Genomic DNA, 15901 nt, shown 5'->3' with positions numbered 1-15901 from the left:
GTTCTCTACTCACCATATCTAATAGATGCTTTATTTATGAGATCTTTAAAAATTTTGCTTTCCATTCAGAAATTGCTAATTCAGATTATTTCCTTAATTTCCTTTTTTTATCTTGAGACAGGGTCTGGCTTTGTCACCCAGGCTGGATTGCAGTGGCATGATCTCAGCTTACTGCAACCTCCATCTCCCAGATTCAAGCGATTCTCCTGCCTTAGCCTTTCCCAAATAGCTGGGATCACAGGCGTGCACCACCACACACCCAGCTAATTTTTGTATTTTTAGTAGAGACGGGGTTTCACCATTTTGTCCAGGCTGGTCTCGAACTCCTGACCTAAAGCGATCCGCCCTCCTTGGCCTCCAAAATGCTGGTATTATGGGTGTGAGCCAGCACACCAGGCCTATATCCTTAATTTCAGAATCACTTCATGGCAGCGTATACATTGTAATATATGTGTCAGTTATAATCTTATTGTTAAAATCAAGCAGCCCAGGTTATTTAAATGATTTCTTCTTCTTCTTTTTTTTTTTTCCACCTGGACTCTTTTATTAGTAATAGATTTGAATAGAAGGTACATTCTGAGAGAATCTTTAAAAGCCCTTAACTTCTTCATGAAAATGTTCAGGTCACTTAATATTCTGAGTTGATTTTGCCCTGTAATATATTTATCTGTGGTTTACCACAATGAGAATTACATATGGAACATGTTTGTTGAATAGTTTAAAATAACTGGTTATATCTAGCATTATGTTTAAGCATTTCTTTAGCTTGTTTGTATAAAATGAAGAATGTGTTTTGTTGTTATTGGAAATTCAAAACTAGAATGCAGTTATCTTTTTCCTTGATTTCTGTACTAGAATGCAATATCTCTTTTCTTGATTTCTGTAGAGCAGGTTGTTGCCCTGGATGCCCAAAATATCGTAGCTGTTTCATGTGGAGAAGCTCATACGTTAGCGCTAAATGACAAAGGCCAGGTGTATGCTTGGGGTCTCGATTCTGATGGACAGCTTGGCCTGCTAGGATCAGAGGAATGCATCAGAGTACCCAGGTAACAAAGGTGACCAGAAAGAGGTCCTTAACAATCTTTTAAAATAAATTTATTAATCTATGTCGTTCTGCTTATCTTTGGGCATGTAAGAGTTGACATCTCATTATTTCTCCCCTTTGAGTCCTTTGATAAGAGTTTGGTTCTTGCTTATGATGTTAGTTGAGCTATTGATTGGTTTGCTATTTTTATATACTCTATATTTTCTCTATAATCAATAGAATTTATGTTTGTAAATAAAAAAGGAATAGGGAATACTTCATTACAAATTCTTTTAGTCGGTTAGACTAATTTAAACAACTATCTTGAGTATTCCTGCTATTGAAATATTTATTAAATTATTGATTTGTTGAATGTTTTTCACTAACTTGTCTTTTTTTAGTCTTTATTGTTTCTGTTGAATATAGAAGTCTAACGTGCTTACTGTAAAAAGAATGTAGTCAGTTTCCACTTTTTACATAGCAGTGACCACGATTTAATTAATTCATCATATAATTATTTCACAATTAAAAAATAAGCAGTGCCTCATCCATGTTTTAGTCTTACACAGTTACAGAGGGCATAATCATTTTTTATTTGTTTGTTTGTTTTTGAGACGGAGTCTCACACTGTTGCCCGGGCTGGAGTGCAATGGTGTGATCTCGGCTCACTGCAACCTCTGCCTCTCGGTTTCAAGCCATTCACCTGCCTCAGCCTCCCGAGTAGCTGGGATTACAGGCTCCCGCCACCACATCTGGCTAATTTTTTGTATTTTTAGTAGAGATAGGGTTTCACCATGTTGGCCAGGCTGGTCTCGAACTCCTGACTTCAAGATTTGCCCACTTTGGCCTCCCAAAGTACTGGGATTACAGACATGAGCCACCATGCCTGGCTAATCATTGTTTTAATATTAAAAACTCCAACAGCATGAATTACGTAGGTGAAGAATATACAGATTTAAAGAAAAGTATTCAGTTTATTTTATATACATAAATAATACATTAACTCATACTTAGTTTTAAAATTTATACAAATTCTGACCTCTTTAAACTCTTTTGTTCTTTGTCCTAGTAATAGTTGTAGGGATAAAAGAACTATACTGGGACCAAGGGTTTTTTTTTTTTAAGACAGAATTTTGCTCTTGTTGCCCAAGCTGGAGTGGAGTGGCGCGATCTTGGCTCACCACAACCTCCGCCTCCCGGGTTCAAGCAGTTTTCCTGCCTCAGCCTCCTGAGTAGCTGGGATTACAGGCATGCGCCACCACACCTGGCTAATTTTGTATTTTTTTTAGTAGAGACGGGGTTTTTCCATGTTGGTCAGGGTGGTCTCGAACTCCAGACCTAAGGTGATCTGCCCACCTCAGCCTCCCAGAGTGCTGGGATTACAGGCGTGAGCCACTTTGCCCAGCTGGAACCAAAGTATTCTTAAGTTAATTTTAGATTTACTGCAGATGACATTTTTCTACACATCTTTATGTATTTTGTTTTTAACATTGATAAAGTTTGTTTTGGTTTGAGAATGAGGATGTAACTACTAGAATAAGAAAATGGAGCATAGGAACTCTTAATTTGACATGTTATATCATGTTAATAATGAACTATCTGTTGAGACTTTCATTTTTTTAATTGAACTTATAACCAAATTCCACAAAACTCCCCAATTTGCTTACCCTTTGTTTCTTCTGCATTAATGCACACAATTCCCAGTGTGCTTTTGATTCCTCTTAATGATGGAACTTTTGGGAGAAAAAAAAATTTTTTTCTTAAGTTAAAGCATTCATAAAAGCATAATGACCTCACATTTGACCCACCCTCTACTCTTTTTATTTCTTCTCACAAGTAATTCTTATAGAACAGGATTTTAAATTTAAGATTTTAGGCCGGGTGCAGTGGCTCACGCCTGTAATCTCAGCACTTTTGGAGGCCGAGCAGGGTGGATCACGAGGTCAGGAGTTTGAGACCACCCTGGCTAACACGGTGAAACACCGTCTCTACTCAAAATACAAAAAATTAGCTGGGCATGGTGGCAGGCGCCTGTAGTCCCAGCTCCTCGGGAGGCTGAGGCAGGAGAATGGCATGAACCCGGAAGGTGGAGCTTTCAATGAGCCAAGATCGTGCCACTGCACTCCAGCCTGGGCGACAGAGGGAGACTCCATCTCAAAAAAAAAAAAAAAAAAAAGATTAAAAAACTGTGTTTTTAGGATGAAAAGATATTTGTATGTTAGATCTTCTAAGTCTGTATTCTCAAAACCATGATTCATGGCAAAATTTTCTAGTTTCCTTTATTTTTACTCTACCAGTCTGATGATTCTCATACTTAAATTTTTGTTGATGTTCACCTTTAAGGGATTTTAGCCAGTAATACATAGGTAAATAATAAATGAAAAGAAAATTATAAGGAGAGAATTTTATTATTTACAAAATTTATATGAGGGTTGTCCAATAATAACTATGAACCTGGATGGGGACCTGAAAGAGAATTTACTTGAGTTCTTTGGTTTAAACATCTTTATTTTTGTATGTGTTCAACATCTGTATTAACTTTAAGCTGTATGTTAAGGTATTTCTGCTTTTCATCCTTCTCAAAATTTGATGGCTTGATCTGATTTGTTGTAACATATACATAGTTTTTACTGATATTATCAGGTTTTAAAGGGCCATTTAGTATTTCAGTGGAAATGTATTTTTATAAAAGGAAGAGTGCCAAGTGAGTTTTAGTTTTAATTTCAGTACCAAATCATTCTTTAGATGTAAGGTGTTTATAGATTTTTGTTTGTTTTTTGAGACAGGGTCTCACTATGTCACCCAGGCTGGTTTGTAGTGGCATGCTCACAGCTCACTGCAGCCTCGACCTCCTGGACTCAAGTCATCCTCCCATCACAGCCTCCCTAGTAGGTGGGACTACAGGCATGTACCACTATGATTGGCCAATTTTTGTATTTTTTGTAGAGACGGAGTTTCACCATGTTGCCCAGGCTGGTCTTGAATTCCTGGACTCAAGGGATTCACTGGCTTTGGCCTCCCAAAGTGTTGGGATTACAGGCGTGAGCCACTGTGTTCTGCCTAGTGTTTATAGATTTTCGTAAGAGTAATCAGAATAGGCTGGGTGTGGTGGCTTACACCTGTAATCCCAGCACTTCGGGAGGCCGAGGTGGGTGGACCACAAGGTCAGGAGTTCAAGACCAGCCTTGCCAAGATGGTGAAACCCCGTCTCTACTAAAAATACGAAAAATTAGCCAGGCAGGTGCCTGTAATCCCAGCTGCTCGGGAGGCTGAGGCAGAGAATTGCTTGAACCTGGGAGGCCGAAGTTGCAGTGAGCTGAGATTGCGCCATTGCACTCTAGCCTGGGCGACAGAGCGAGACTCCATCTCAAAAAATTTTAAAAAAAAGAGTAATCAGAAAAGTGAAGATTCACATTAGGTTATACTTTTGTGACAACAAAATCCATTTTTTATGCCAATGGATGGATAATATTAAAGAAGAATGTGAAAATAATAATAGGATATAACTGAAACTAATTAGTTTGATAATGAATTCTTTCCTACTTCTAATTTTGTTTTGTTTTGAAGTCACTACTTTGGGAAAGACCAGGTATTTTAAATAGTGTCTGTAGACTTGCATTTCTGGCTAGATTTTAATGTAGAATATATATTACACCTTTTTATTTAAAAAAAATTAACCCAAATTTTATTATCTTAGTTTAATGTAAGTGGAAATACATAACTTTGCACACAGACTTCAGAAAAATAATTGTTGGCAAAAAAGATGTAGTCTATCTTCTAAAAGTTCTGCTTCTTGGACATATGCATTAAGAAATTATGGCAAGACAGTATAAGATTATTATTTTTGTGAGTACAGCAATTTCTGGACTATACAAACTAAACATATTTGAATTATTGGCTTGGTCACAAATACAATTTATTTTCTTGTTATTCATTTTAAAATATATTACAATTCCTGCCTAATTTTAGCATCTGAAAATTTGGAACATTATAGATTAAAAAGAAAAAGAGTAGTTTTTAATGGTATAGACTAGATCCGTTGTTAGTCTAAATTTTTCATTTTTTTTAATCAACTCCCCTGTTCTGAGATAAATTTTTCAAAATTGAAATGAGTTGGTGTTAAGATTTTTCTGAAATAACTAGGCAAGTTGTGGCTTAACTGGAAAATAGAAAATTGTTAATTGTGTTTAATTGGCAAAATATTTAATACTTTAGCTCCTCAAATGTTTGATTACATATTATAAACTGTTTACTAATCGTTAACATTAGTGGTTGGAATTTTGTCTTCAGAATCATAACTAGCAATGCCTGATTTCTGCCTGTATTGCCACTACGCGTTAAGTTGGAAAAACAGAAGAATATAATAGTGTACACATGCCATAATTAATATGCTTTAGCAGAGTCCCAAAGGAAGGATGTATAAATTTGATTTCCAATGCGTGTGTGTGTGTGTATATATATATATTTTTTTAATTTCCAAAATTTATTCTGGCTTCTTTTCCTTTTTTTTTTGAGATGAAATTTCACTCTGTCACCCAGGCAGGAGTGCAGTGGTGCAATCTGGGCTCACTGCAACCTCCGCCTCCTGGGTTCAAGCCATTCTCCTACCTCAGCCTCCCAAGTAGCTGGGACTACAGGCACCCTCCACCATGCCCAGTTAATTTTTGCATTTTTAGTAGGGATGGAGTTTCACCATATTGTCCAGGCTGGTCTTGACCTCCTGACCTTATGATCCGCCCGCCTCAGCCTCCCAAAGTGCTGGGATTACAGGTTTGAGCCACCGCGCCCAGCCTTTCTTTTGCTTTTCTGTTCAGTGTATTCCAATCTTCAAAAATTAAAAATGATTAAACACATTATCTTTTTTATGTGACAAAGGGGATTACTTTTGATGAATTCTAAAAAATTTAATTATATTCTAATTTATCTCTTTAGGAAAAATGGAACATGGGAACTTTGTTTTACCATTCACAATATTTTTTAATTTCTGAAAGCTAAAACAAAGAAAACAAAGCCAGTATCTCCCCATTCTTCAGGGTATTAATACATTTATATGAAGATGAAAGGGGATAGTTTTTTCTTTAACACAGTAATGACACAGAAGAATATATTTCCTGGTCTCTGTAGTAGATAATGGCAAAAGATATTAGCATTTATATGTATTACAAGCCTTATGTTAGTATTTTGGAAAGGAGAGTAACTGAATATAAATTGCTATGCAAATTTAGAAGATTTTTGGCAAAATTTGTGACTAATACTGAAGCCTCCAAGACCTTACAAATTTATTTATCCTTTAACAGTTTATTCATTACATATTATTAATTCGGCACTATAGCAGGTGCCAGGCATTATCATGGGTGTAAGACACATGGTTTGCCTTCACAGAACTTACTGTTTAGCAGAGGAGACAAATATTCAATGAATAGATACCCTAGTAGTTAGTAGCGATAAATGCTATGAAGGAAGAAACATAGAGTACTGTGAGAATGTAGTATTTTGAAATGTTTCTTTTGCAAAATTGTGCTTGATACCCGGAATAGTGTTTTTTTCCCTAAAATACTTAATATGCTGAACAGGTCAGTGTATCATCTGCCTAGTACACATAAGCAATAACAGTAAATGTTTAGTAATTTGAGCATAGTTATGTATGTTCATATATTTTTTATTCCTTCCTCTGTTTGCATTTCCAGTGTTTGATTTTGCTATTTCAAAGAAATGGCATTTTGTTAAGTGAAAATTTGAAGGTGCATTGGATCCTGCTAATTTGTTGGATTCTGCTAAATTGTAGCAGTACAATTCTCAAGTTTCGTAGTTAAGAGCATAACTCCACTAAATAAAAATATTTTTAATACAATAATATGGAATTAGAGTAACTCTCCTTTTTCCTGCTCAAAATTTGATTTGCTGAAGCTGCCTCCCGAAAATCATGTGTGTCGACTCTGTGGTCAGAATATGCTCCGGACTCTCTTATGGCAGAATCAGGTCAGGTGACAGTATCAGGTAAAGGGAAATAAGAAACATATTGTGTACCTCCCTATCCCCCCGTTTTTTTCTTTTTTCTTTTCTTTCTTTCTTTCTTTTTTTTTTTTTTTTTTTTTTTTTTTTTTTTTTTTTTTTTGAGACAGGGTCTTACTCTGTCACCCAGTCTGGAGTGCAACGGTGTGATCTTGGCTTACTGCAGCCTCTGCTTCCCCGGGTCCAAGTGATTTACCTGCCTCAGCTTCCCGAGTAGCTGGGACTACAGTGTGCCACCACACGTGGCTGATTTTTTTTTTTTTTTTTTTTTTGTATTTTCAGTAGAGGCAGGGTTTCACCAGGTTGGCCAGGCTGCTCTCAAACTCCTGACTGACCTCAAGTGATCTGCCCATCTCGGTCTCCAAAAGTGCTGGGATTATAGTGACCTACCTGTAATCCGTATCCGGCGTCCCCCTTTTTTTTCCTTGAAAACATTCATTCAGGAAAAACAGTAACATGACCAGGCAAAGGGAAAGAACCTATGGAGATGCTGGGATGGTTGATGTACATACAAAGTTAATTGATTTTTGTAATGTTTTTAAAATGAGCCTTTAAAATTGTGTGGTGGTAAAACAAAACTCAGGAAAGAGGGGAAAGAAATTACAAAAGTATAATGACAAAATACAAAAGAGAAGAAAATAAGACTTAACATATTAGTAGTGATTGTTAAAACTGTGAATTGAGTAAATTTCCCGAGTAAAAAAATTGAATGTCCCTGATTTAGACATAAAGTAAAAGGATAGCTTGTAAGGAATAGGTTTCATAATTTGAGAGTTGGTAGAACATATAAGAATCCCTGTTGGTTCTTAAGAAACCTGATAAAGGAGAACATACATTAAACTAGGCAAAATACCAGTTTTAGGCAAGTTAGATAATGTACATTTGCTTTCCAGATGTATTGCCAAGTTTCTAACTGTAAGCTGATTTAAAAACACTTTTTTATAATGAAAGAAAATGTCTGAATTATAAGAGCACTCTGAGGAATACTTGAGGTATGAGCGTAGCTCACTTTGCTTAAATACTGTCTTTCCAAGATGTGTTCTTATCACCCCTTTTAACTTTATTTTTTTGTATCTTGCTCTTGTTTACTGATTTTAGCATAAATTTTTGGTATGCTAAAATTGGGCTTGTATGAAAAAAATAATATGACCTATATGCATATAGTAGTCCATCAATAAATAACATAAATAGCATTCAAGATCAGTTTGTTAAATGGAATTAACTGATCTTGATCTGTCTTCTTCTTTTCTAGAAATATTAAAAGTTTGTCAGATATCCAGATTATACAGGTTGCTTGTGGTTACTATCATTCACTTGCACTTTCTAAAGGTAAGCATTAGTTTTTATTTTATTTTTCTTCAGTTTTATTACTTGGTACTTTTTTTATTGTGCATATAGTTCTCCAACTTCGTTCATCTTTCTCCAAGATTACCCTGGTTCTTGATTCTTTTTATTTCCATGTAACTTTTAGAATTAACTTGTCAGTCTGTATACACACACACACACACACACACACACACAGAGCTAGGAATTTGATTGGAATTTCATTGTCTCTATAAATCAATTAAGGATATTGAACGTTTCAATTCTAGAACACGGTATATTTGTCCATTTAAGTCTCCCTTTAATTTTTTCCATTAGCATTTTGTTTTACCTGGACAGGTTTTAAACACCTTCGATTAGACTTTCCCCTAGGTATTTGATTTTTTGTTGTGAATGGCGTCATTTTTTGTTTATTATGTAGACATGAAATTGATTTTTGTGTCTGTTTATTAAACTGTTAAAAACTCTTCATAGCTGCAACTGGAGAGGATTGCTTCCCCAATCTCATTTAATCTCATAGATGAACTTTCTATGCATAGAAATAAAGAAGGCTAAACATCATATTTATTAGCTTTGTATGCATTCCTCTCTTACCAATTTAACTTACTAGTATTCTAGCTAAGGATTAGAATATGGGCTAGTAAATAATCTGCCATATGTATGTTTTTTACCATTAAAATAAATAGGTTTGCTGGGTGAGGTGGCTCACGCCTATAATCCTGGCACTTTGGGAGGCCGAGATGGGGGAATCACCTGAGGTCAGGAGTTTGAGACCAGCCTGGCCAACATGGTGAAACCCTCTCTCTACTAAAAATACAAAAAATTAGCCGGCGTGGTGGCACACACCTGTAGTCCCAGCTACTTGGGAGGCTGAGGCAGGAAAATTGCTTGAACCCAGGAGGTGGAGGTTGCAGTGAGCCAAGATCGCGCCACTACACTCCAGCCTGGGTGAGACAGTGAGACTCTGTCTCAAAAAAACAAAAAGAAGAAATAGGTTCCATTTGCTCCGTTGTTACTATTTAGTGTTACTATTTAGTGAAGCCTACTACAAATAAAACACTAAGCTAGAATCATGGGGAAGCACCGATAAATTAAGAGACAGGTTTAGGGATCATACAGTCTAGTGAAAGAGACAGATGTCCAAGTAAATAACTGTAGTTTGAGGCAGAAAAAAATATGTATTATTTCTGACAAGGTAAAAGTAAAATACTGTGATGATATAATTGTTTCTAATTGATATAATTGGTAACAGTAAGGAGGAGGGGATTAGTATTTGATGCAAGTCTTTAAAGATTTTTTTTTAAATTAATAATTGGAGAAATGCTGAGAAGGACAAGGAGAAACGTTGAGTGGCTAAGGGAGTTATGCTAGTGTAAAGGCATAGAGTTAAGCAAGTGGTGTATTTGACATGTAGTTTTATGTGGGTGTTGTGAGAGAATGGGAGACATACTCATACTTCAGTTTAGGCTAAAATAAAAAGAGAAATCTGTTATAAAGGGCCTTAAATGTCATATTTAGGGACTTCTGTAGGCAGTTAGGAACATGGAATCTCTGTGTATGCTTTGTTGTTTTGCCAACTCCTCTTTTGATATTTTGGTAGGTGGATCTAACATAAATTTAAACTCAGAGGTTTTACTGAGGACAGTTTCATATTGACCTTTTTTTTTTTTTTTTTTGGCTTACTCAGCTTTATGCTGTAGGCAATATGTTATTCATTTGTTAATTTTTTTTTTTTTTTTTTTTTTTTTTTTTTTTTTGTGATGGAATCTCGCTCTGTCGCCCAGCCTGGAGTGCAGTAGTGCGATCTCGGCTCACTGCAAGCTCCGCCTTCTGGGTTCACGCCATTCTCCTGCCTCAGCCTCCCGAGTAGCTGGGACTACAGGGGCCCGCCACCATGCCCTGCTAGTTTTTTGTATTTTTTTTTTTAGTAGAGATAGGGTTTCACCATGTTGGTCTCTATCTCCTGACCTCGTGATCCTCCCGCCTTGACCTCCCAAAGTGCTGGGATTATAGGCGTGAGCTACCGTGCCCGGCCACTAAACATTTTTTAGAGCCCTTAGTATGAACTAGGCATACTACAGCATACAGTAATAAGCAGTATACTACTTACTAGCCCTCGTGATATAGTCATTCAAATAATGATATAGTTACATACTATGGTAAGGGCTATAAAGAAAAACTTTAGGGTATTTAGAACATACAGCAGAGGTACTAGACCTAATCTAGGAGATCAGGGAAGGAAGGCTCCTACTGGGAGAGAGTTGAAATGAACTGGACAAAGATGAGGAGAAGGTTTAGGTAGAGAGAACAGCAAGTGTGTGAGAAGTGGCCATTGGAGAATATAAAGGAAGGCAAGTATGGCTAGAGTATAGCGAGTGAGGGAAGAGACTGATATGAGAAGAAATTGGAAACATAGGTAGATCATACAGCATCTTATAGGCCTGGTTTAAAGTGTTTATCCCAAGAGCAATGAGAAAGCACTGAAATATATTTTTTGGGGTGAGCAGTGTTATCAAACCTGCATTTTTACAGTATCTCTATACATGTATACAAATGTCTGTTTATATGCACATAGAACATTTTTTGAAGGACTTACCAGTAATTGGTGAGAGTGGTTGTCTCAGGATGGGTGTGGTGGCTCATGCCTGTAATCCTACCACTTTGGGAGGCTGAGGTGGGCGGGTCGCTAGGTCAGGAGTTCAAGACCAGCCTGTCCAACATGGTGAAACTCTTATCTCTGCTAAGAATATTAAAAAAAAATTAGCCAGATGTGGTGGCACATGCCTGTAATCCCAGCTGCTCAGGAGGCTGAGGCAGGAGAATCACTTGAACCTGGGAGATGGAGGTTGCAACAAGCAAAGATTGCACCACTGCACTCCAACCTGGGCGACAGAGCAAGACTCCATCTCAAAAAAAAAAAAAAAAGAGTGGCTGTCTCTTGAAAGAGGAACCAGGATTCTGATTTTTTTTGGAAGGAAGCTTACTTTTAAGTGTGTACTGTTTTGTAATTTCAATTAAAAAACTCAGTTATTAGTGTATCAGTTATTTAGTGCCAGTTGTTAGTTTAATAAAAGGATGTCTAAAGTTGCAAAATACGATGGCAGTATGGGAGCAAAAGTGACAGGCAGGGGAAGCTATTATAGGAATCAGTTAAGATGGTGAGGAATGGGTCTATTTGCCGTATTTTTCTTTAGAAAGAAAACTGTATATAAATTGGTGATATATGATAGATTGGATATCTGTGAAGTTAAAAAAAAAAAAAAGAGAGGAGTATTAAGGAAGACTCCCTAGGTTTATAATTGTAGCTACTGAGTCAGTTATGATGTTATTTACCAAAATGGGGAACACTGGAAAGAGGTCCAGGGAAGTAGGATGGGGGTAATGAATTCAGTTTGGGGCATCCTAAGTTAGAAGTTCCTTTGAAATTTCCAAGTATAGATGTCAGGCAAACAATGGGTTATGTGGGTTTTTTCCTCAGGAGAGGTTTGGGCTAGTGATAAAATTTTGAATGTGATCAGCAGATAGTTACTGAAGTTTGAGCTTGAATGAGTACCTCTTGGGAGAAACTACAGAATAAAAATGAGACTTGAGGAATATTAAAAGGAGACTGTTGAGGAGCATAAGGAAATGAGATTACTCCTTGTTATATGACTCACCTGTTCCTCTGTGTAGTCAATCAAACTTAAAGTATACTAATACTGAATGTTCTTCTAAGTAGTAGTATATGTTCATATAAGAAAAATAAGCATAATTGCTAAAAATAATATTTATATTATTTTGATGATAGGAAGAATGTCCCAAAATAATACTCTTTGTATGAAATTTTAAATGAAATGATTATTTTCAAATTAAATTTTTTGCATATAAGAAAAATGGTTAATTTTTCCGTTATTGTTTTACAGCAAGTGAAGTCTTCTGTTGGGGACAGAATAAATATGGCCAATTGGGTTTAGGTACTGACTGTAAAAAGCAAACTTCACCACAGCTGATTAAGTCTTTGCTTGGAATCCCTTTCATGCAAGTTGCAGCAGGAGGAGCCCATAGTTTTGTACTCACCCTTTCTGGAGCTATCTTTGGATGGGGACGCAACAAGTTTGGTCAGCTAGGTCTTAATGATGAAAATGGTAGGTTCTCATTATGTATAGTTTAAGTGTGTTTTTTAAAAGAGATGATCTTTTGAGATAGATCAGTGATTCTTAGTATAAGAGAGAAATGTATGTTCCCTGGTGTAGAGGTGGGGATAAGATGTTATTTAAAAATTCCATTTGAGGAATGCAGTGGGAAGACACAAAATATCCTTTTTTCATTAAAGAACTATAAAAAGTATATCTGGACAACATCTTTAGTATTGGATGTTTATTAAAAGACAGTTGAAAAACATTACTTCAAATTGTTAATCCACTGTTGGCCACTGTTAGTGGAAGGAAGCTGTAAAATTATTCTGGGGAAGTAACATGAAGTGTTAATCTTTGAGTTTTTCAAGGAAATATTTAAATGATTTGGATTAAATTAATCTTTGGTTGGGCTTCACTTTTAACATTGATGCTAAAGTCTTAAAAATAAACATTTTGAATTTGAAAAAATTAAAATTGAAACAAGTTGGGATCTTGGAACTTAATTTTCATGATTACATTGAGTTGAATGCCAGTATTTGACTTACAAAAGCTAATTTCTTATAGTTCAATATAATTGTAATGACTGAAATGGACAAAAGTGAGTTGTTAATCTGATAACGATTAGTAATGACAAAGAAAGAAAGAATACCTTGTTTTTCCTAAGAAGAATATGTCATATTAGGATATCATGTATCTTTTCTGCTACAAAACAGCCTAAAGTACATTTTTTTTTCCAGGCTTTTAAGTAGGCTCCTGTTGGTATAACTATCATGAAGTGAATATAAAGAATGATGTGTATATGTGGAAAATTAGAAGCAGTTAAATAATTTTGAAATTCCTTGATTGCTGAGTCCTGCGTAGACTGGCATATTGGCTGTTTAGCGCTTAACTCTTTAAGTCCCTCCTTTATCACAATGGTATGGATAGGCCTGGGAACCCGACTTAGGAAGCTTGTACTACAAAATCATTGAATCATAGTTAAAATTATTTACTCACAACTATCTACTGAGCTTGGGAAGCTGTAGAGGAAACACATCTAGATGAGTTTTAATTTTTAAAATATTATTAACATCTCTTGTTGGAATTTTCAGATAGGTATGTTCCTAATTTACTAAAGTCACTAAGATCTCAGAAAATAGTTTATATTTGCTGTGGAGAAGATCATACTGCTGCATTAACCAAGGTATTGTACTTTTAAAACTTCTTTATTATTGCTCATCATGGTTCTTTCATAATTAATGAATGTTCTCATGATATTTTCTCAAGTTTTAACTTGAGTATTATTGGTATTTCAAACATAATTTATCTGGGAAAAAAGACTTAGATTATTCTTGAAAATAATTTACCTAATTTTTCAACTTTATGTTATAAAATGTGAATTGATACACTATTATATGTAATGATAGTATATTGCTGAATTTCTCAGCTTTATATGAAATACTGCTTAAGTCATACTTTGAATAAAATTATTCCATTTTAGTTCATTAGGCTTGCCATGATACATGTATCAAACCCATTTATATTGTGTAGCTCAGCCTAATTTGAATGTAGTTTCCATTTGGCTTATAAATACTTCATACAAGCAATAGAGGAGATGAATCTGTCTGTTATTCATAGGCCAAGTATTGTGCAAGCAGTTATAGTGAGCTTTGATCAGAGTTTTATCAATGGCTTTAACTCTGACCTCTCACTGTCTTGGGTATGTGCCAATTAAGTATCAGTACTGTTTAGTTCTCGAGTGACTAGAAGTTAGATGAAAATGAAAGCATTCAATTAACCTTTACCAGAGGATTATTTATTGCAGTTATGTTAATGTAAAGGAATTTGCAAGTTTTTCATTGGTCAAGTTAGAAACTGGTTAAACTTCTTTATCTGTTTTGGTCTTACATAGTATATAAAATTGGTAAAAAGACATTAATGTCTAGGCATGGTGGCTCATGCCTGTAATCCCAGCGCTTCAGGAGGTTGAGGCAGGTGGGTCACCTGTGGTCAGGAGTTCAAGACCAGCCTGGCCAACTTGGTGAAGCCCTGTCTCTACTAAAAATACGAAAGTTAGCTAGGCATAGCGGCAGGCACCTATAATCCTTGCTACTTGGGAGGCTGAGGCAGGAGAATTAGTTGCACCCAGGAGGTGGAGTTTGCAGTGAGCTGAGATCACACCACAGCACTGCAGCCTGGGAGATAGAGTGAGACCTTATTTCAAAAAAAAAGAGGCATGAACTTCTAATCAGGCTTTAAAATTCTGCATTATATTTCTACTTGGGAATTTTAGCAGGACAAGAATTATTCTTCATTATTGTCAAATATAATGAACTCAAGGCACTTTAAAAAATACAATGACCAATTATGAAAGTTAAAGTATTTTGTATTACTTGCCTTTATTAAGGAAGGAATATTATACCTGCCAATCTTATTATTAGGTTGGTGCAAAAGTAATTTCGTTTTTTTGCCATTAATGGTAAAAACCACAATACTTTTGCACCAACCTAATATCATATTTTATTGATTTTGGCGTTCAGATTACAAATGTAATCACTGAAGTCTTATTTATTCCTGTTGGCAAGTCTTACATTTTACTTGTCCTTTTTTGTTATTGGTATTTGGAAGAAATTTATCAAAATATAAAAAATACCATGTGTGATATAATTCCAAAAACTTAATTTTATGGCAGAAAGGCTAACAATGTTAATGCTTTTCAGATTCAGCCTTTCAGATAACCATTCATCCTAATGTTCTAGGATAAGTAACTTTTTGTGTCTATTTAGTTTTAAGAAATGCTAATTCTGTTACTCTTTTGTATTCCTCTGTCAGAAGATAGTAGCTAGTGACATTTGTTTATTGGAATTTTGGGTGTATATTATTTTTAACAAAATTAGATAGTTGTAAATATCCCCAAAATAAAATACTTTATTTTCCCTAGATTTAAGTTAAAATACATGTTCTGTATCCATATGTCTTGCTTTTCTGGAAGAATTTCTTGGAAATAGTAAATAGATTAAGATTGCTTTATGAAATAGTCTTCTGTACAAAACCTACAGTAGGAAAACTGCATTAGGAAAGATTTTAAAACTAACTTTTAAAAACAGAATAAATGGAAAGACATGCCATGTTTATAGATATGAGGATACTTCCATAAAGATGTCACATTTTTTTTCAAGTTTATTTGCAGATGTATTATGTAAGTCACATACAAATACACATTTTGATTTAGCAGACCCACTTTTAGGAATCTACCCCAAAGATTTGAAATTATGTATGCACAAGAACATTTATTGTAGCATTTTAATAGCAAAAGACTAGGAGAGATCCAAATGTCCATGAGTTAAATTGTACTACATCCCTGTAACGAAGTACAGTGAAGTGTAAAACAGAATGAGATACTTATGCTGTGGAATGATTTCTATGATATATTGCTAAGTGAAAAGAG

The 15901-nt window shown here is 35.5% G+C and overlaps 1 protein-coding gene across 11 annotated transcripts in view; it reads left to right on the top strand.

The window, feature by feature from the left end:
• Positions 1-15901, top strand: part of LOC105466126 (HECT and RLD domain containing E3 ubiquitin protein ligase 4) — a 153895-nt gene that overhangs the window by 29240 nt on the left and 108754 nt on the right. For 6 of the 11 annotated variants that reach the window (XM_011715102.2, XM_071069626.1, XM_011715105.2 and 3 more), the window contains 5 exons: positions 887-1046; positions 6932-7003; positions 8289-8365; positions 12262-12483; positions 13566-13657. In XM_011715102.2, coding sequence (XP_011713404.1) covers positions 887-1046; positions 6932-7003; positions 8289-8365; positions 12262-12483; positions 13566-13657 — 623 coding nt within the window. The remainder of the gene's footprint in view (positions 1-886; positions 1047-6931; positions 7004-8288; positions 8366-12261; positions 12484-13565; positions 13658-15901) is intronic. The other 5 variants (XM_011715103.2, XM_011715110.3, XM_011715109.2 and 2 more) reach the window with 2 other exon arrangements.

The sequence above is a fragment of the Macaca nemestrina genome, chromosome 9 (genome assembly GCF_043159975.1).
Source record: "Macaca nemestrina isolate mMacNem1 chromosome 9, mMacNem.hap1, whole genome shotgun sequence".
In the NCBI taxonomy this organism is placed as follows: Eukaryota; Metazoa; Chordata; class Mammalia; order Primates; family Cercopithecidae; genus Macaca; species Macaca nemestrina.
The sequence above is the reverse complement of the archived record's forward strand: the minus strand, read 5'-3'. Positions and strand labels throughout refer to the sequence as shown.